The 23,167-nt window shown below is 42.6% G+C and overlaps 1 protein-coding gene across 1 annotated transcript in view; it reads right to left on the reverse strand.

The window, feature by feature from the left end:
- Positions 1-23,167, reverse strand: part of B4GALNT2 (beta-1,4-N-acetyl-galactosaminyltransferase 2 (SID blood group)) — a 320,444-nt gene that overhangs the window by 85,426 nt on the left and 211,851 nt on the right. Inside the window, exons 5-6 of the mRNA XM_069751512.1 lie at positions 14,149-14,338; positions 13,225-13,311 (exon numbers count right to left, since the gene is read on the reverse strand). Of these exons, the coding sequence (XP_069607613.1) occupies positions 13,225-13,311; positions 14,149-14,338 (277 nt within the window). The remainder of the gene's footprint in view (positions 1-13,224; positions 13,312-14,148; positions 14,339-23,167) is intronic.

The raw sequence follows: 23,167 nt of genomic DNA on the forward strand, positions 1-23,167 counted from the left end.
AATGTGCGCTGGAGAAAGGGACGTGTACCTCATAATAAAATTTGCGCAGTTGATGTGCACTATTTTAAGAGATGTACTCAAGTCGGGGACTGAAGTACTTTTATGTTGTAATTTACACTATTTTTTAGGTCTTAAAGGGAATCGGTCACTAGAAAAAACACTGTTGGGCTGCAGATTTGGGGTTAATCTGCAGGTTAATAGAAAAAATTGGAGTCCGGCTCAACAGGACTGGATTTTCCTTTTCTTTTTCAAAAGAAAATATAGTGCATACAAAAGAAAAATTTACATGGTCGACATGACTGAGTCATGAGTAATAAAGCCTAGTGCAGTCGAAACGCGTCGACTGGGTCATGTCGACCATCTAAATTTTTCTTTTGTATGCACTATATTTTCTTATGAAAAATAAAAAGAAAAGGAAAATCCAGTCCTGGTGAGCCGGACTCCCAATTTATTCTACTTTCCTTGATGTCAGGCCAGGGCGAGGCTGATGTCTGAGCTCCAGGTGGATGAGCATAGAGCAACCGGGTGAGCTGGAATCAATTTTCTTTAATCTGCAGGTTGGTGGCATTGCTGGCTTGCCCAGTGCCCACACTTGGTCAAGTGCTGCAGGGGAAAAATAAATTTTATCCCACCAGCAGTGGTTGGCTTCCAGTCAGAGCGGTAGCTGTAACTGCGCCCTCGGCCCTGACTGACAGCTGACCCTAGTGCAGAGTGAGTGTCAATCAGTGCTGGGGGTGCAGTTACAGCAGACGCTCGGTATACTCAGAGCGATGACTGAACCGGCACTGTTATGTTTGCTAATGACAGGTGTTATGAAGGCAATCCAGAAACACAGTGTGCTTAGCGATCAGAGCGCACACAGTGATCTGACAAATACCCAAAAATACAAGAACGAGCTCTGAGACGTGGAAACTCTGTAGACTGCACACCTGATCCTATCCTAAACACAACTAAAAGCGGCTGTGGATTGCGCCTAACAACTACCTAGGCAACTCGGCACAGCCTAAGAAACTAGCTAGCCTGAAGATAGAAAAATAGGCCTGACTTGCCCCAGAGAAATTCCCCAAAGGAAAAGGCAGCCCCCCACATATAATGACTGTGAGTAAGATGAAAAGACAAAACGTAGGGATGAAATAGATTCAGCAAAGTGGGGCCCGATATTCTAGGACAGAGCGAGGACAGTAAAGCGAACTTTGCAGTCTACAAAAAACCCTAAAGCAAAACCACGCAAAGGGGGCAAAAAAACCCCACCGTGCCGAACTAACGGCACGGCGGTACACCCTTTGCGTCTCAGAGCTTCCAGCAAAACAAAAGACAAGCTGGACAGAAAAAAAGCAACAAAAAAGCAAAAGGCACTTAGCTATACAGAGCAGCAGGTCACAGGAACAATCAGGAGAAGCTCAGATCCAACACTGAAACATTGACAAGGAGCAAGGATAGCAGCATCAGGCGGAGTTAAGTAATGAAGCAGTTAACGAGCTCACCAGAACACCTGAGGGAGGAAGCTCAGAAGCTGCAGTACCACTTGTGACCACAAGAGTGAATTCAGCCACAGAATTCACAACAGTACCCCCCCCTTGAGGAGGGGTCACCGAACCCTCACCAGAGCCCCCAGGCCGACCAGGATGAGCCGCATGAAAGGCACGAACAAGATCGGAAGCATTAACATCAGAGGCAAAAACCCAGGAATTATCTTCCTGAGCATAACCCTTCCATTTAACCAGATACTGGAGTTTCCGTCTAGAAACACGAGAATCCAAAATCTTCTCCACAATATACTCCAATTCCCCCTCCACCAAAACCGGGGCAGGAGGCTCAACAGATGGAACCATAGGTGCCACGTATCTCCGCAACAACGACCTATGGAATACATTATGTATGGAAAAGGAGTCTGGGAGGGTCAAACGAAAAGACACAGGATTGAGAACCTCAGAAATCCTATACGGACCAATAAAACGAGGTTTAAATTTAGGAGAGGAAACCTTCATAGGAATATGACGAGAAGATAACCAAACCAGATCCCCAACACGAAGTCGGGGACCCACACGGCGTCTGCGATTAGCGAAAAGTTGAGCTTTCTCCTGGGACAAGATCAAATTGTCCACTACCTTAGTCCAGATCTGCTGCAACCTATCCACCACAGAATCCACACCAGGACAGTCCGAAGACTCAACCTGTCCTGAAGAGAAACGAGGATGGAACCCAGAATTGCAAAAAATGGAGAAACCAAGGTAGCCGAGCTGGCCCGATTATTAAGGGCGAACTCAGCCAACGGCAAAAAGGACACCCAATCATCCTGGTCTGCAGAAACAAAACATCTCAGATATGTTTCCAAGGTCTGATTGGTTCGTTCGGTCTGGCCATTAGTCTGAGGATGGAAAGCCGAGGAAAAGGATAGGTCAATGCCCATCCTACCACAAAAGGCTCGCCAAAACCTTGAAACAAACTGGGAACCTCTGTCAGAAACAATATTCTCAGGAATGCCATGCAACCGAACCACATGCTGAAAGAACAAAGGTACCAAATCAGAGGAGGAAGGCAATTTAGCCAAGGGCACCAGATGGACCATTTTAGAAAAGCGATCACAGACCACCCAAATGACTGACATCTTTTGAGAAACGGGAAGGTCAGAAATGAAATCCATCGAAATATGTGTCCAAGGCCTCTTTGGGACCGGCAAGGGCAAAAGCAACCCACTGGCACGAGAACAGCAGGGCTTAGCCCTAGCACAAATCCCACAGGACTGCACAAAAGTACGTACATCCCGTGACAGAGATGGCCACCAGAAGGATCTAGCCACTAACTCTCTGGTACCAAAGATTCCAGGATGACCAGCCAACACCGAACAATGAAGTTCAGAGATAAGTTTATTAGTCCACCTATCAGGGACGAACAGTTTCTCTGCTGGACAACGATCAGGTTTATTCGCCTGAAATTTTTGCAGCACCCGCCGCAAATCAGGGGAGATGGCAGACACAATGACTCCTTCCTTGAGGATACCCGCTGGCTCAGATAAACCCGGAGAGTCGGGCACAAAACTCCTAGACAGAGCATCCGCCTTCACATTTTTAGAGCCCGGAAGGTACGAAATCACAAAGTCGAAGCGGGCAAAAAATAACGACCAACGGGCCTGTCTAGGATTCAAGCGCTTGGCAGACTCGAGATAAGTCAAGTTCTTATGATCAGTCAATACCACCACGCGATGCTTAGCTCCTTCAAGCCAATGACGCCACTCCTCGAATGCCCACTTCATGGCCAGCAACTCTCGATTGCCCACATCATAATTACGCTCAGCGGGCGAAAACTTCCTGGAAAAGAAAGCACATGGTTTCATCACTGAGCAATCAGAACCTCTCTGTGACAAAACCGCCCCTGCTCCAATCTCAGAAGCATCAACCTCGACCTGGAACGGAAGAGAAACATCTGGCTGACAACACAGGGGCAGAACAAAACCGACGCTTCAACTCCTGAAAAGCTTCCACAGCAGCAGAAGACCAATTAACCAAATCAGCACCCTTCTTGGTCAAATCGGTCAATGGTTTGGCAATGCTAGAAAAATTACAGATGAAGCGACGATAAAAATTAGCAAAGCCCAGGAACTTTTGCAGACTTTTCAGAGATGTCGGCTGAATCCAATCCTGGATGGCTTGGACCTTAACTGGATCCATCTCGATAGTAGAAGGGGTAAAGATGAACCCTAAAAATGAAACTTTCTGCACACCGAAGAGACACTTTGATCCCTTCACAAACAAAGAGTTAGCACGCAGGACCTGAAAAACCATTCTGACCTGCTTCACATGAGACTCCCAATTATCTGAGAAGATCAAAATGTCATCCAAGTAAACAATCAGGAATTTATCCAGATACTCACGGAAGATGTCATGCATAAAAGACTGAAACACAGATGGAGCATTGGCAAGTCCGAACGGCATCACTAGATACTCAAAATGACCCTCGGGCTACATTGTGGCCGAAACGTCAATAGTGCCTGTCGCTCATCACCTTTAAATAAAATATTCACTCGAAGCAAATCCACTGGTATGAGTGCAGTGATTATAGAATTTATCAGCAGCGGCACTAGGCCCTTTTGACTCTAAACAGGAATACACTGTCCACTTACCACAGACAGCCCCTCCTACATACAGTAAGTATGTATAATATTGTGCCCCATCTAGTGTCCAACTAATGGTATTACACTTACCCCATCACTATAAACACATAAAATGTGGAATCAATACATATCTAAACATAGCAACATAACGTATTACACAACTACACACTTTTAAAAGGGGGTAGAGGCATGGCACCCACCTACACTGTAATGTCCACACGGTGTAAGGAATTTAAGAGAGAGTAAGCTTTAACTGTATTTTATTCTCCTCTTTTCCTCCAGCACACAACATAACAGCAGCATAAGATTTCCTCCTCAGGCCAGAACTGAAACTGAAACTACACTCAACTCCCGCCCTTGCTTTCTTAAAGAGACAGATCTAATTCTTATACATTACATACACCACCACACAGACATATCCAGGACTTGGGCTACAAGTATTTAATATTAATATATATATATATATATATATATATATATATATATATATATATATATATATATATATATATTAACCTAAAACAAATATTGACAATGTAACAATACGAAAATGTCCAAGAAAAACCATATGTCTGTATTGTCTTATTCCCCCTTTTTTTTAAACTATATCTCTTGAATAAGTCTCGATGGAACCCTTCTTTCCCGTGTAGGGTAATGTCTGGGTTCATTGGGGGTGTCCAGTGCTGACGGATCAGTCACCTCTTGTTGGTCCTCTCCACCGTCGGGTATCAAATCTTCCACTGGTGGGAGTTCATTACCATTGTTCTGCGGTATGATTTTAAAATGTGAGGAATTTCGAGTGATGGAGTGTCCGTCTCGCTCAGCCGTGACCATACTGCCTTTTCTCTCAGTAACATTATATTTTGCAGGACTATATACAGGTGAGGTTTTGTTGGTTGATTTTTGACGCACAACAACCATATCACCTCTTTTGATGGCACATGGCTGTGCTCGTCGCCTTCTGTCTGCATAATGTTTCATGGCTTGCTTGTTAAAGAAATCCGTTGATCGCACTGAAGAGTCATTTGGTAAGGGATGACTGGTCACATCAGGGATCCGTGTACGAAGAGTTCTGCTGAACATTAGATGAGATGGCGCAGCATTAGTGGTGGAATGTGGCGTGTTGCGATAATTGCGCAGGAATTTGTATAGTGACTGTTTCAGTGGGGTGTGCTCCAGGCTAGCTGCCTTGATTCGTTTCCCCATGGTGCGCATGAAACGTTCTACGATTCCATTAGCTTGCGGCCAGCAAGGTGTGATTTTTCTGTGGCTGAACCCCAAGTATTCAGAGAATTGTGCAAACACATGTCCATTGAATGGAGGTCCATTATCTGTTTTGACCACTCTTGGAATGCCATATGCAGAGAATATGTCGTCCAGTTCTGGTATGACACTATTAGCAGACGTTGAAGAGATGAATGAAATGACAGGGTATCTAGAATATTCATCAATTGTTACTAGAATGTATTGGCCATTTGGTAATGGTCCATATATGTCGACTGCCACTTCCTCCCATACAGCAGTGGGTAACAGAGACATTTGTAATGGCTCTAGAGTTGATGATGGAGTAATTAATTGACAAGTAGAGCAATGTCCAATTTTCTCTTCCACCAATTTATCCATATTTGGGAACCACACTTTTTCTCTGAGTAACTTTTTTGTGCCAACAATTCCTAGATGACCTTCGTGTGCTATCTGTATGACTAGGTTGCGCAAGGCCTTAGGTACAACCAGTTTGGTACCACGAAGGATGAGTTGATCTTCAGTGACTGATAATTCCTCACGTACATTTGAAAATAGTTTTAACTCTTTCAGATCAATCCCATCTTCAGGAAATTTTTTCTTTTGAATTTCATGCCACCTTCTATTTTGGATAATTTGTATTAAGGCACAGAGTGTCTTGTCACTTGTTGTCATTCACAAACTGATCAACAGAAAGTGCTTTTGGCACGGCGTGAGCTGCAACAAAGTGGATGTATTCTTCAGTGGAGGAATGCACAGGTAAATCATCATTCGTGGGATGTCTTGAGAGATAATCAGCCGGATTGCTGTATTTTCCAGGTTTGTGAACAATTTTGTAATTATAGTCCTGTAGACGTAGACCCCATCGTTCAATCCGTGCTGGCATTTTAGCTCGGGGATTTCCAAAAATTGTAAGGAGAGCTTGATGATCTGTGACATAGTGAAGGGAGCGCCATAGAGAAATAAGTGAAAGTGTTCACATCCCCAGACGACTGCCAAGCTTTCTTTTTCAGGTTGTGAATACTTTCTTTCAGTGCTTGTTAAGCTTTTACTTGCATAAGAAATGATGTAGGGACTTTGATTGTCATCCTTGTATTGTGCTAAAATTGCACCCAGTCCCACGGGACTAGCATCCATAATCAGTTCGGTTTGAAGAGCTGGATCAAAATAGGCCATGGTGGTTGTAGAGCATAGTTCATTTTTGATTGTTTCAAAAGAGGCCTGACAGTCTTGGCACCATTGAAAAACGCAATTTTGTTTCGTAAGTTCCCTTAATGGAGTGCTGATTGTCGAAAAATTTGGAATATATCTAGCACAGTAACTTGCCATTCCAAGAAAAGAGCGCACTTCACTGGCACCCTGTGGAATTGAAGCTGCTCTGATGGATTCCACTTTCTTGGGATCAGGTCGTACTCCTTCCGCCGAGAAAATGTGACCATAGAACTCCAATGAATTTTTATCAAATTCGCATTTTTCTTTGTTTAAAGTGAGTCCAGCAGAGAGCAGACATTCAAAGATAGCATATAGAGCACGATTATGTTCAGCTTGAGTTTTCCCAAAAACCAGTATGTCATCACTGTAATTAAAGGCATTTGGAATATGTTGAATGACGCTCCTTATCGTATCTTGAAAAATTTCTGCTGCTGAGCAGACCCCAAACGTCAATCTTTTGTATCTTCTGAGAGCCACATGGGTGGAAAATGTTGTTAAGTATCTGGATTCTGGACTCAATTCTAATTGATGATAGCCCTTATTGAGGTCGAGCTTTGAAAAAACAGTTGCTCCATTTAATAAATGAATAATGTCATCAATTGTGGGTGAGATGTGTCTTTCCCTTTGAATAGCAGTGTTGGGCAGGCGCATGTCAACACACAGTCTTACCTGCTCTGGAGTCTTTGGTTTTGGAACTACCACAAGTGGAGAGACCCACGGAGTGGGACCAGAAACAGTTTCAATGACATCATCATCCATGAGTAATTGGAGTTCCTGTTCTACCTTCTTTCTCAGGTGAAATGGAATACGCCTGTGAGCCTGGGCTACTGGACGGACACTGTCATCCACATGAAGATGCACTTGAGAGTCCTTTAATTTTCCTAATCCACTAAATAGGGAGGGAAAACTATTCACCATGGCTTGTACATCCAGGTCCGCAGGGTCGGTTATGGTATGAACAATCTGGATGAGTCCCAGCTTCAAGGCAGTGTGATAGCTGAGAAGACAGCCTCCTGATCCTTGTAATGTGTGAAAAGTGGTTTTCTGCCTATTTTCTTTATAGCTAAGTTCAGCATCAAATTGTCCCATTGTAACTAGAGGTGTTTTAGATCCATATGGAAAGATTTTAGTATGCACTTGCTGTAAGGCTGGCTTTGTTTTCAACTGTTCATAAGTATTGCTGTCTATGATATCCACCGAAGCTCCTGTATCTATGGTAAAGGTGATATCCATGTTGCAGATGGTGAGTGTAATACATGGAGACTGCACTGAGCCAGTGGCAGACGTCGTGAACACATAGTTCTCAGCCACAGACACTTCTCCTATATCCTGATTTACCATTTTTATATTTGCAGGCTTTGTCATTGGCAGAGGAGACTTGTTGGGCGCTGATTTGCAGACAACTGCAAAATGGTTCCCTTTTCCACATTTACTGCAAGTTTGTCCTATAGCTGGACATTTGTTCATGTGGTGAGGGAAATCTTGTCCACATCTATAACATTTCTTCTGTTGCGGGGCCTGCTTGCCTTGTGCACTGTTATGTTTGAGATTATGCACATGTAAATTATCCCCACTCTCCATTGCACTTGCCTGATGATCTGCTATCTCTATAGCACGGGCCATCTTGAGTAAATCATGCAGAGAGAGATCCTGCTGCAGAGCTTTACGCCTTATGGTATTAGACGAGCAGGTGACAATTACTTGAGTTAGGATTTCATCATCTACGTCAGTAAATGCACACCCATGTGCTAGTTCTTTTAGCCGGGTGACATAGGTGTCTATGGATTCTTCTGGAAGCTGCTTAGCAATCCTGAACTTGTATCTTTCATATCTGATGTTTTGTTTAGGGTTGAAGTAGTCAGTGAGAGCTTTGGAGCATTTGCTGTACGAGTCTGTCTCCGCTGCTGGTAATGTGCTGTATATGTCATAGACTCCTGTGCCCGCACAATGCAGGAACACGGCTTTTTTTCTGTTCTCCTCTTTTATATCTATTGCTTCCAGGAAATTCTCAAATCGATTTAACCATTTTCTCCAGTTATGAGAGAGATTAGTGACATCAGTCATATCAAACTGTGGGAACATGTGCAAGTATTCAGCCATGATGGAGTCTCTCAGTGGCGCTGGCGTGTGAAGCAGTAAAGCAGGGGTCAGTACTCACAGAAGCAGGTGATTCAATCCCATCCTTCGTCGCCAGTTGTAATGTCCACACGGTGTAAGGAATTTAAGAGAGAGTAAGCTTTAACTGTATTTTATTCTCCTCTTTTCCTCCAGCACAACATCATAACAGCAGCATAAGATTTCCTCCTCAGGCCAGAACTGAAACTGAAACTACACTCAACTCCCGCCCTCGCTTTCTTAAAGAGACAGATCTAATTCTTATACATTACATACACCACCACACAGACATATCCAGGACTTGGGCTACAAGTGTCACAATCCTTGTGTCAAGCCACTGATGACCAATAGACAACGCCAGGAGCATCTTACCTGGGCCAAGGAGGGAAAGAACAGGACTGTTGCTCAGTGGTCCAAGGTGTTCTTTTCAGATGAAAGCAAATTTTGCATTTCACTTGAAAATCAATGTCCCAGAGTCTGGAGGAAGAGTGGAGAGGCCACAATCCAAGCTGTTTGAGGTCTAGGGTGAAGTTTCCACAATCAGTGATGGTTTGGGGAGCCATGTCATCTGCTGGTTTAGGTCCACTGTGTTTTATCAAGACCAAAGTCAGCCCAGCTGTCTACCAGGAAATTTTATGCTTCATGCTTCCCTCTGCCGACAAGATTTTTGGAGATGGAAATTTAATTCTCCAGCAGGACTTGGCACCTGTCCACACTGCCAAAAGTTCCGATACCTGGTTTACAAACAACAGTATCACTGAGCTTGATTGGCCAGCAAACTCGCCTGACCTTAACCTCATCGAGTCTTTATGAGTATTGTCAAGAGGAAGACGAGAGACACCAGACCCAACAATGCAGATGAGCTGAAGGCTGCTATCTAAGCAACCTGGGCTTCCATAACACCTCAGCAGTGCCACAGGCTGATTGCTTCCATGCCATGCCGCATTGATGCAGTTATTGATGCAAAAGGAACCCCGACCAAGTATGGAGTGCACTTACTGAATATACATTTCAGTAGGCCAACATTTCAGATTTTAAAATTATTTTTCAAGCAGTTGTTATAAAGTATTCTTATTTAATGAGATTGAGATTGGCTTTAAGCTATAATCATCAACATAAACAGAAATAAACACTTGAAATAAATCACTCTGATTGCAATAACTCTATATAATATAGGAATTTCACTTTTTGTATTGAAGAACTGAAATAAATTAACTTTTTGATGATATTCTGTGAGAAGCACCTCTATATAACCAACACTCTATTCACTGACTGGGTTGGGAAATTAATTTTCCCAAAGGGAAACTGTCTCTCACAGTTGAAGTGTACCTACGAGAAAAATTACAGACCTCTCCATTCTTTGTAGGTCGGAAAACCTGCCAAATCGGTAGTCTATCAAATACTTATTTTCCCCACTGTATAAATAACACAAAAATCTTGCAATATTAACAATGGTCACCCGTCCGAAGTTAAGGCTCCTATCTCCAAATTTGGTCACATGGACATTAGCATAAATAGACTGACTGAGGCAGACTTTTTATAAAGAGGCTTTCTGATGTTTATATCTCAGCATACTTTTTTTAAGAGCAAAATAAATTATGACGGGAGGAGGAGGTAAACTGTGGCATCAACCATTGGGTCCTGTGTTATCTACAGATTACTTTGTAATCCTTTCATGATATGACTGCTGAAAAGTCTTCTGTAAAGATAAGGAAGTACGAGTATATTATAAAACATAGAAGACAGTTTGAAAATTGCAATATTTCAATTAAATGCATCCTAAACAATGAAATTACAACATAAAAAAGTAAAGTTGTTGAGTTAATGATAAGCAAATGATGAGGAAAATGAAGCAAACTTCAAAACATCTCAGTTATTAATGGTTGTGGGAGGAATGTTCTGCCATGCTGAATGCAGTTAGTTGCACAAATCCTCAAGGTACCAGTCATCATTCCAGGTACACTAACAGCTGGGCATTTGATTCTCCAAAGCTGTCTCAACATGACAACACCAGGCCGCATGGAGTTCTTGCATGTTTGGCCTAAATGTGTTGCCATAACTTGCAGGGTCTCCAAGTAAGAGAGATTGAGAGAGAAATTCAACTCAAATTGAATCCTCCATGGAACAATCCCCTCATCTATAGAATGGCAGGGCATGTAAGTGTATGCATTTCTCATTCTCAATACTTACTAAATCAACACTTTTTGAAAATTAGATTTCCATTTTTCCTATAGATGAGCAGATCTGACTAGATCCACAAATTGAAGTGCTCCTCTTTTTATTGGCTTTACATGTTGAAACCCTGGGTATATCCATGCTTCACTGGGAATTCCATCCATGACTAGGCTTGGGTCATTCCAAGAGCTGTGATATCCCAGTCCGAGTTGTGGCTGAAGAACCAGCCTAGAGTTCACATGCAAAGGTCACGGCACATTCTATGACATGCTCCGCAACCTTACAACAACCACTGTAGGCTGGGACTGGCAGCAACTTGGCCTTGGATACAAGGCTGCCAACTTGACTTTTTATTTTTTCTGGACAGGTTATAAAAAAACAATAAAAATAATCACAGACAATATTTTTTGGGACACATTAGGAAACTACAAAATACATAAAGTGATTATGATTATCAATCAGTGATCCATGTCTACAGCCCGTTATTCTGATAAGACATCAGCTGCATTCACTGTGGATTGTAAAATGATGATAATTACATTAATAATTATCTGTTGTAACAATGCTAATTAATTGGAAGCAAGATGAGGCACCACATTAACAGTTTCTGGTTTAATTTTACTCCCCATACACCATATCACAGGAAAATGTAAATACAGCCCTTGTCAGGCACAAAGTGAAATATAAAGCAAAAAAGTCCATACAATAGTGTGGGTTCGCCAATTTGGGATAGAGTCCACCTCTGTGATAAATATCTCCCATCCACTATGTGTCTGGTAGCCACCTTACATACCTCCCCCTCTGCCTAAAGCCATGGGGCTTGGCACCTTCTACCACTAGAAACGGGATTCTCGAGACAGTATCGACATTAACATGTAACTTCCCGGCTCTATATTACAAATGATAGCAGAAATCCTGCAGGGCCAGAAACGAGCGGGTAACACGAGCATTTTCCCCTTCTTCTCCCTCATTCATTTGAGTGGAGAATGGTCTGACACCAACTTAAATTTTAGCCCTAACTCATAGTATCACAATGTGTCCACAGCCCACTTTATGGCCTAGAATTCCTTTTCTACAGTGTAATAATTTATCTCACATGCTGACAATTTTATACCCAGTTAGAGAATAGGGTGCTAGTGAGTAAGAACCACTCTTACTTCAACTTCTGAGGTGTCCATTTGGAGTACAATTTCCTTCTTAAAGTTGTGGGCTACCAGGACTGGCTGCTTACAGAGAGCTACATTCAGTTCTTGAAAGGCCATCTCAACCTCTGAAGTCCATTGGGCCATAGCCGATTTTGTCCACTTAAGGAGGTCGGTAAGTTTTGCGGCCATCATGACAAAGTTTGTGATGAACCTCCTGTAGTACCCTCAATTACCAGAAAGGCTTTAACTTGCTTTTTTGAGAGGGAATTCATCCAGTTGTGGATTGTGTCCACTTTATTAATCTTTCACCTTCACCTACTACATATCCAAGGTATTTGGCCTCAACTTTTCCCATGGAACATTTTTTTTATTTTTTATTTATAGAGAACTCTCCCTTCCTGAGAGCATCAAACACTACCTGGACCTTTCCCAAATGACTTCCACACTCCAGGCTGCTGATTATTATGGGGTGCGAGGAAATGGTCCATGGCCCCCTGGAAAGTGGCCAAAGTTCCTTGTAGTCGTCTGAACGGTGTCCGGATGTATTGGAAGCATATCGGGCATAGAGAAAGCAGTCTTCTCCTTGGCTTCTTGTGACATGGGTGTTTACCAATATCCCTTGGTTAGATCCAGGGTAATTATGTACTTTACTGGCTCAAGTCTCTTGATCAGCTCGTGGACACATTGGCCAACTTCGAGACTTCGTTCAGCTTCCGATTATTATCATTACAGAATCCCCATTTGCCATCAGGTTGTGAAACAAGGACAATCGGACTAGACCACTGTCTCAACAGTGGTGTAGTACTAGAGCATTACTCAAGGTATATATCACTGAGGATAGCCACCTCTGAGATACACATTTCATATTTACCATGTGTCCAGTAGCCACCTTACACTGTATAAGCTTCTTAAAAATCACAGACACCATAAACAATTTTACGGACAGGCCAAAAAAAGGGCAATTTCAAAGTTGATTGTAGATAGTAATATGGAAAATTTAAAAATATTTTTTTTTTCAATAATACATTCAACAATACGCAATGTTTTGATGATAGATACGCTGGGTAATTATTTCATCCCTACCTTTTCACTGGTCATGAAAGCTGAAAAAAGTTTACCATTTTACTAAAAATAATTTTTTATTATAAATCAAACATGCAAATCTATATTGTAAAATATATATGTATATATATACGCACGCACGCACGCACGCACACACATTACCTCTTCCTGGGTCATGCAAGCGAGGTATTTGTGGCTGACGGATGGAAATTGGTATATGAGCTATATGTTTACCAAGAGTAAACTTCACTGCAATGGAGACAGGAAAAGAGAACATGAAAACCAGTTTATAAAAAACGCTAGTAAACCTTAACTCTTGTCCTATATATTGTTATCCATTCTTCTCTATGTCAGTATTCTGTAAAGATAAGTTACAAAGAAGAGGTCAAGCACACAAACGGCTATACAATTTGTGGATTCATATAGTTACCTTTTTCGCTTATTTTCATAATTGTGTCATAGAACCTAAATAGATGTAATCACCTCAGTACTACAGTACTATCTGGGCTATTTGTTCTGGATCTAGCAGCACATATCTGTTAGCAGGTTTTTGCTATGTAATCTGAGAGCTGCATGATGATGGTGCAGAGGCCCTGATTCCAGTCTTGGTGTAGCTTTGGCAGAATTCCTGTTTGCTGTAGATATAGCAGTGGTCAGAATAAGGAGTTGTATATAACCCAGCCTACAACAATGACTGGCAGTTTTCTATGTACATTATGCACTGTCAGCAAGCTACCAATCAGTGGTGGGGACACACAGATCAGCTTGCCTGTCCTGCATGTGAAGCCTAGTCAGACATTGATAACCTCCTGCTGATAAAACACTGATTGTATTGAAGCTGCAGCACACAGCCTAATAAGTAACAAATCTCAGGCTCTCAGCCCCTATATTATGCTGCTCTCAACTTAAATGGCAAAAATCTGCTGATAGACTGATCACAAGGAATATTAAAGGATGGGAACAAAAAAGGGAATCTATCTTTTACACCACCAGCCAGTGTAAGACCCAAAGTAGATAAATAGGAGTCAATCAGCTGCCCATAAAATCAAAATCAAGTGAGCATAAATTTATTTAGCAACTTCTTACCAATATCCATGCTGTCTATGCTATATATCGTGCTTGTGTAAGTGATAGACTTCAAAATATTATTTAATACTCTGATGTTCCTGGTCAATAAAGTCAGATTCTTTCCTCCTCTGCCATAGGCTTGACAATCTGAAATTCTGGATATAGTCATTAAAAAGTCAATGGTTCCCAAAGAAGCCTCAAGCGTTACCTGCAATACGAGAAGAGGTTTAGGATGTAAGACAAGATACTGTAGCTACGAGAGATAATCAAATCTTTTGAAACTGCAATTCACCATTTTTGTTGAAATTTGCCAAACATGTTATTGAAAATGAATTGATTGTCATGAATCACAAGTGAAAAACTTTGAAGTGTCCTAGGACTATATTGAACCACTTTCGAGCTTTCTAATGCAAACAGTCTTAGAATAGTCAACGTGATTAATGGATGTTAACTAACAGCCAATTTAACAACACCGTGAACAGGCTGACTTTTTAGACTTTCTAAATTGTAAAAAATGTTTCCCTTTTGGGGCAAATGTCTGCCTTGCCAGTGTTTATACACAGGTGGAGCACGTGGTAGAGCCATGGCTTTTACACAAGGAGTCATGTCATACATTTTTCACAAACCATCTAAAAATTATCCATACTTTGGGGTCAGTAGTAGGATTGTAGTTTGTAAAATTAGGAAACAGTGCCTTTTTACCAAGCCGTGCAAAAATTATCCCTATATTGAGGAAGAAGGTAGAGGTTTGCTATGAAAGTTACGGGTTTCTCAACCAGCTGTGCAAAAATTATCCCTATTTTACGTTCAGCAGCAAACTGAAGAACGGCATTTAACAAAGCTATCCAAAAATTGCGTTAGTCCTTTTTTGGGAGCAGGAAAAAGTTTGCTGTTTTGAAACCTGAAGTCACTGCAAGGCAGTATCAATTGCTAAATGGAGGGGAGTTTGTCCAGCTTGACGCAAATAGGTTAAAATTAGCCCTCTATTTAAAACAATTAAAATTCATAGGAGAATGGAGGAAGGATGCTGATCATCGTAGTGTTTCAAACACTTTGTGTGTTCATAATCCTAGTGAAATACAGTCTAGCAGTGGCTTACAGCCAATGGCGGCAGACCACGCAGCCGCTATGAGGCCCATCAGTTAGCAGTGCCCAGTGTCAGTGCTGCCACTGGGTCCCCCCATCCGTCAGGCTTTGCTGGTACTGTGAAATGCAGCTGATAATATGCATAAAAAATTGCATAAAAAACGCTGAAAAAAACGCCTAGTGTGAACTTAGCCTAGAAAAAATAGTTTGGGTCCCATGGGGGAAATGTAGCTTTGTCATGACTGGATGGGCCAATTTGTGCTCTAAGCACCTTCATTTTATAAGTATACTCTATTTTGCAACAAAAAAATCTTGGCAAAAATTTTTACTTTCTTGTACCATTTAGAACAATATAGTGCAAAGAAAAAAAAACAAATAACAAAGGACAAAACAGTCGCTTCATGAATTGGGACCTAAAGCTGCTTTTACACTGAAATCTAAACATGAATGAGTGTTCTTAAAAGGGAATCTGTCAGGTATTTTTTTTTATGGAATCAGAGCAGCGTGATGTAGTGGCAGAGATACCGACTCCCGAGATGTGTCACTTACTGGGCTGCTTGGTGCAGTTTTAATAGAATTCTTGTTTTCTCTGTTGTAGATGTAGCAGTGCCCAAATTGCTGGGCTCTGTATAACCCGGTCCACATTCCTGACTGACAGCTTCCTGTGTACACTGTACATTGTGAGCAAGCTGTCAATCAGTGGTGGTGCAGGGTTATACAGATTAGCCTGACTTGTCTGCACTCGACATTTATTCCGGCAGTGATAATCTCCTGCTGATAAAACAATGAGTGCATTAAAACTACAGCACACAGCCTAATAAGTGGCACATCCCTGGAATCAAACTCATCACCTAAGTTATGCTGCTGCTTAAAAATATACTGACAGATTACCTTTAAAAACGCTTGTTTCATGATTATGTTGCAGTGTAAATAGGCTTCCGATCACCTGATGAATGAGCAAAACTCTCGCTTATAGGGTGAAATGATCTTTTCTGCAATGCCAAAGATCATTGTTCTTTACGGTGCATCATTTTTGCATAAATAGGACTCGCACTGTTGAGAACCATGGCAGCTTATGTGCACTGAGTGATATATTACAGATTGTTCAGTGCACATTGTTTAATTTGGTCTGACAGTGTACATAGGCTAAAGAACGAAAACCGATCGGTAAAGGCTTGCCGGCCGTATCGAGCAGCCTTTTGGTCATTGTATAAGCAAACCCTTAGGGCATGTTCACATATCACAGTTTTGCCATTTTTTTTTTTTTCAGTGCATTTTTGCCATGAAAACCATAGCATTCTACTATCCCAAAGTGAATGTGATTTCTGAAGTCTAATGCACATGTTGTTTATTGTTTTCCTTGCAGATTTCAAGCAGTTCAAATCTGCAAAATGTCAATTCTTTCGGCACTTTTGCAGCGTTTTTCAACCATTTTAATAAATGGGAAACAAAGCATAAAAAAATATCAAAAACGTATGCAAAAACGTGTTTTCTGCAGTGTTTTTCCTGCCAAGAAGCATCAAATACTTTGAGAACTTATCACTAAAATTGTTATTACTTCATTTAAAAGCAAATGAAATAACATTTGACAAAAAAATTACACTGAATGGGAGAAAACTCCTCTTCTTGGCATGAGCCTCTAATTCCAATTTGCCCACTTCAGCTGAAGAAGTCGCCTCCAAGGGAATTCCCAAGTTCCTCTGCTCTGCTTACAAGATTTTGCCATGATGCATAGCATCAAGGGAAAGCGACCAGCAGTCTGCCGGTCTGAGCCCTGGCTGACACTGTGACTGATACTGGATGTGCTCGTTGTTGTTGACATTTATCTGATGGGTAAGGCCAAGTGCCCACGATCCATAACTGCTGTGGGTTTGGCACTGCGTATTTATAAAACCAAAGCAATACGGAACAAAGGACCACCAGATAGTGTGTAGGCTTGAGAATAATTAAAATATGCCTTTATTTGTAAAAGTGGCAATGATTGCATAAATAAAAATATGTACAAAAGTGCGCAAGAACAGGATTAAATAGGATAATAGATATGATTATTCCCAGCAAAAAAAAAAAAAACAAATACCATAATAAAAAGATTTTAGTTTCAGCTGTGCATATCGAAAGTGCCAAAGAATTTTATATATAAAAAAACCAGGTGTAAGTTTGTGTAAAAAATCAATCTAAAAAATATAATTTCCAAAGATAAAGTGCTAGAGTGCATCAATAAATAACCAAAACCAATTATCAATAACCAAACCAATTATAGTTGGATAAAAAATTAAACACAAGCTGGATAAATAAAGTGCCAGAGTGCAACGACCTAAATTGAGGTCAGACAATGTGCAAGCCACACCAAAAAAGAGGATATTTGCAAAGAAATAGGTATAAGATAGCACAGCAATATATATATACCATATACCTGTGGGGTAAGCCGAGTCCCGTGCCTGCGCACACCCGACGCGCATTTCGGAAAACTTTCCTTCGTCAGGGTGTGGCTATTGCAGGTTCTAGGGGGATTTATATAGTGTGCATATTCCGAGCGCTGTGGCGCGGGTGTAACCGGCGCATGCGCTGTCGGGAGGTCCCGGAAGTTCCGGTCTCCGAGTCACATGACCGGCCGCACAGGAATGGAGTACCTGACGTAACCAAGGATACATGGACGCAGAGAGCCGGGGACTTCAGGACACAGACTGGGCATGCGAACAGCCAGGGGCACAGCGTGGGAGAAAATGTAAATATGGATGACCGTAAATAATTTGCGCATAGCACATGGGAAAATCCCTGTGCTAATCAAGTGAGTAATTGGGATGTAATGTTTAAAATATAGGCACAAAACCCACATATCTACGTGTACATGTACATCTATGGTGTGACCAAGGGTACATGGACATAGGGAGCCGGGACTCCAGCACACAAGCTGGGAATGCACGTAGTCATAAGCACAGCATGGGAGAAGGACCGTGAATATGCAGCCATATAAATAACCGCAAACATATTGCGCTAAGGAAAAATCAATATATTAGTCAAAAATAAAAATAAATGGATCCTGAGCCGAGAGGACGTGTCTGGTATGAGCTCCCCAGACCTAAACTGCTGATTCGGCGCTGAAACCCCATCATAATCGGAGACCGGAGGACCCCCCTCACCTTGTGCCACCCGAGCGCCGTCCCGAGAGAGGTCCGGAGACGGAGGAGCGCGTGCCAGCGCCTGCAGCACCAGGGAGGAGAGACGCCGATGCTGCTCTACTGTGGAGACCCGAAGGAGGACCAGTAGCCTGCGGCAGCGGACAAGCCCACGGAGTCAGCGCTGGGACGTGAGGTAGAGGGGAGACCGTGGCACAACACAGGGAAGCCCCAGTGAGTGCAGGAGTGCCGGCGGTGCAGGGAGAGGACACACGCGGTAGCAGCGGCCATCTTGGTTCACAAGCCGCTGGGAGCCGGCGGGCACGCGGCGTGGCCCGCATGTAGTGCAGCCCTGCTGATCACCCACATCACCCCCTCATGTCCCACCACTCCACATTGTGCCCAACTTACCAGGGAAGAGGACGTAGGACTACCTGGGGCTGTGGTAGCCCTGTCTTAGATTCCTCCTTCCCCTCTCCTTTTGGCGCCAAAAGCAGCGCTCACACAGCAGACTAGCAACAGCAACAACGCTGCTTCCACAGCCCAGCTGAGAGCCCACAAGACCCCGAGCCATATCCCCCATCAAACTGGAGGTCATAACAGGGGAAAGGCACCCGCTGATGGGAGAACTGATTGTCTAATGTAGACATAATCACCTCACTGACCCCTCCGCAGCCGCATTATAGCCACCAGAACCTGCCAGAGTATATGGGCAAATCCCCCCAAAAAATCTGATCTACCCCCAGATTCTAAAACCCACTTTGATAACATGGATCGCTTCTTAAATACAAACAGCCAGCATAGGAACACACGATCCAAGTCATCCAATAAGACCTTGAGCGACAGCTCCTTTATACGTGATTTATCAGCCTCCCAGAGTTCCCCGGATAGAATGACTGATGAGGGGGAAGACAATAATGACCTCTTAGATGATGTGACTGTGAATGATCTAAGTATAATTATCAGAACACACCCCACCAAAAAAGACCTAGAAATTTTTGCATGTCGCATTGAGAACTCCTACAAAAAAGAGCTGCATGCCCTAAAATCGGAATTCACGTCCCGAGTAGAGGATGTAGAGAAGTCTCAGGAAGTCATTTTACAGGAATTAAAAACACACAGAGGTCATAACTAGCCACTCTCTGAGGCTGGAGGAGTTAGCAACGGGAATAGAGGACAAATAAAACCGCAATAGACGAAAAAACATTAGGATACGTGGTCTTCCTGAGTTTGTGAGCCCACCTGATCTAGATTCCACGGTACAAAAACTGTTCCTTGAACGATGAGGAAGCAGGGTCTATAGAATTTGACCGTATACACAGATCACTTGGACCAAAACCCTCATCTGAATCTAGACCCAGAGACATCATTTGTAGAGTTCACTACTATAAAGTCAAAGAGGCCATCATGATGGCTGCCAGACAGAGAGGCACTATCAACTATGGTGGAACCCAGATTCTATTGCTTTCGGACTTATCTAGACGCACCTTGCAGCTCAGGAGAGCACTACGGCCTTTATTATCCCTTCTCAAAGAAAAAGACATCACGTATAGGTGGGGCTTTCCGTTCCAATTGATTGCCTTTAAAGGGGGGGAAGACGGCCGTCTTCCGTAATTTAGGGGACGTGGCTAACTTTTTGGGTACCTTTGAGTTACCAATGACCAACCTTCACTCCCCCCAACTTCCAGATATCCCTCCTAGATTGCTAAAGGCTCAGCGTAACAAACAACATAAGAAGAACGGACCTCCCCCGACTACAACTTGAAAGGGACTTGTTCCTCTTCTGACCTATCTCTGCCTCGCGGCGTGTAATGTTACAAATATACCAATTAAATTATACGGTATAATGTTTAATGTTGTTCAAGGCCCCACATGCATGTGGTCCGCCTTGTGAAACATTTCTTATTGTTATAAGAATCCGGTACCCATAACCGGGATAACCTTTATGAATAGTTGGTTTGCCTCACTGTTTATATTGTTATGCTTAATTCTGAATTTAATCCAGACAGGTTTGGCTGTTAGTTACAAAGTTTGATTTGACTTTTCATTACTTAGGTTGCGGGGATGGCGAATAGAGGCGGGTTCTCACCTTTGGCTTCTTCCCACCCCGATTGCTGTATTTGGTGACTTCCACCAGATGACCGCATTATGACTTCTTACCCTAGGTGTCCATTCACCATGCACTCAGTTTCTTTTCACCACTTTCAGCGCTTTTATTTCTTTTCTTTTCTACACCCTTCTTACCCCAACTCCCTAACCTACCCTCATCCCAACAATCCCTTAGAATCCTCCTCAGGTTCTGGTCCCGGTGTCCACACTATCAATTCATTGGAATCTACATCAGTCATGACTGGAATTAAATTTTGTTCCCATAATGTTAAAGGGTTAAATGTGCCCGAGAAAAGGAGACAGATTATGTACTCCAACCATAAACAACACGTATAAATTCTGATGTTCCAGGAGACACATTTTAAAACAGGAGTGACTCCCAACTGTACCGCCTACCACTTCCCAAAATGGTTCCATAGTACCAATCCTTGCTCTAAATCTAAAGGAGTGTCTATAGGCTTCCATAAATCCTTCCAACCTGAGATTCTTGACTCATCAATAGACATGGAGGGATGGTACATCTTCTTGAAGGTGGCCTGGGGCACATGCACCCTGGTTCTGGCGAATGTATATTTTCCCCAACCAAGGCCAACAGAAATTTGGCTATATATGTAAACGAATCCTTGGAGGTGACTTTAACCTCCCAATGGATCTCCAGGTTGATGTCTCGTCAGGCAGGTCCTCTTACTCTCTATCCTCCATCAAAAAAGTGAAGAAACAGATGTATGACTTACATTTGGTAGACGTGTGGAGGGTCCTTCACCCAGACGCAAGGGACTATAGTTTTTATTCTTCAGTACATTCCACTTATAGTAGAATCAACTACTTTTTTATATCCCATTGCCTGCTAGACTCTGGGGTGAGGGCGGATGTGGGATCTGTGCTATGGTCTGACCACGCGCGCATCTACTTCTCGACTCAGTTAGATCCCTCCATGAGATCTGGCTTCTCGTGGCGGTTAAATGACGGCCTACTACAGGACCAGATTTGCTTGGTGGAGGTGAGACGTGCGATTGAGGGCTTTGTGGCGGATCATGCCGGGGACCCAACATCCCCCTCCATACAATGGGAAGCCCTAAAGAGTGTCCTTCGGAGCGTATTCATCTCTAAAGAGGGAACGCCTGACAGAAATAGCCGACCTTTTGTCACAGATTCACGAACTAGAAAAGCAACATAAAAAGGACCTCTCCCCGCTTACGTTGTCAAACTTGTCCACAGCTAGACAGAAATTACTTACAATCTTAGACCAGAAATCTCACTGCTTTCAAGAAAAAGTCAGAAGCCGTTTCTACTGTCTAGGGAACAAAAGTGGCAAATTCCTAGCACGAGTCTTACACCCACGGGGTCCACAAACATTTATCTCACACATCAAAAATGCTAAGGGTAAAGAGGTTCATAGACCTAGGGATATTCTGTCTAGTTTTCATGATTATTACAGATCTCTCTACAACATAAACGGCCAATTTAAAGATCTCCATGTCCACTCCCTACAAGAAAAAAATCAAATCCTACATCCAACAAAATAAATTACCCACAATCTCTGAGGAGATCCTAGCTAATCTAGAAGACCATTTTACCTTGGAGGAGGTCTCCTCTGTAATACAAAACCTAAAGCTGGGCAAGAGCCCGGGCCCTGACGGCTATACAGCAGGCTTCTATAAGCAGTTCTCGGATTTACTGAGCCCCCCATTCTTATCAACTTGTAACTTTGTCTCCTCTGAGGGTTCTTTCCCTCCACAGGCCCTAATTGCCCATATCACAGTCATTACTAAACCAGCAAAAGATCAGTCCCTCTATTTATTATTAATTTATTAATTACCGCCCCATCTCACTTATAAATTTAGATGTAAAAATCTATGCCAAAATTATCTCAAAGAGACTCAATAGCCTCTTGCCCCACTTGGTTAACCAAGACCAGGTGGGTTTTGTAACCGGAAGGGAAGCAAGGGACAACACTATTAGATCTATCTCTTTGATTGATAGCGCAAATAGAAGAGGTGATCTTCTATGTATTTTATCGATCGATGCAGAAAAAGCATTCAATAGAGTGGGGTGGGAATTCATGTACCAAACGCTCGAGGGAATCGGTTTGCGGAGGAGGGCATTGTGGAGTATCAGGGCCCTCTATGAGTCTCCTTCTGCTCAGGTCACGGTAAACGGCTCGCTGTCAGACCCTTTTCATATTCATAATGGTACAAGACCCTTGTCCCCCCTGCTATACGTACTAACCATGGAGCACTTGTCAACTGCAATCCGTAACAACCCATCTATAGCGGGAGTGAGGATCCAATCGGAAGAACATAATCTGGCACGTACTTATGTATGTCACCTCCCCCATTACCAGTCTACCCAATATCCTCTCAGAATTACATAAATTCGGCTCACTAAGTAATTTCAAAATAATTTCAAAATAAATTCACATAAGTCTGAAATACTAAACATCTCATTACCGCCCTCTCTAGTCTCCCACTTAAGCTCCTCTTTTCCATTCCGATGGCGATCCGACTCTCTTGACTATTTGGGTATAAAATTAACAGCCAAGCCTCTACAATTATATGACGCCAATTATAAAATAGCTCTGAACAAAGCAGAACTCGACCTGGAGAAATGGAACAAATTACATCTATCATGGATGGGAAGAATTAATGTTATTAAGATGGATTTACTTCCACGCCTCCTTTACTTCTTCCAGACAATTCCTCTGTTCCTACCAGCATCGTTCTTCT

This window comes from Ranitomeya imitator, chromosome 2 (genome assembly GCF_032444005.1).
Source record: "Ranitomeya imitator isolate aRanImi1 chromosome 2, aRanImi1.pri, whole genome shotgun sequence".
NCBI lineage: Eukaryota > Metazoa > Chordata > Amphibia > Anura > Dendrobatidae > Ranitomeya > Ranitomeya imitator.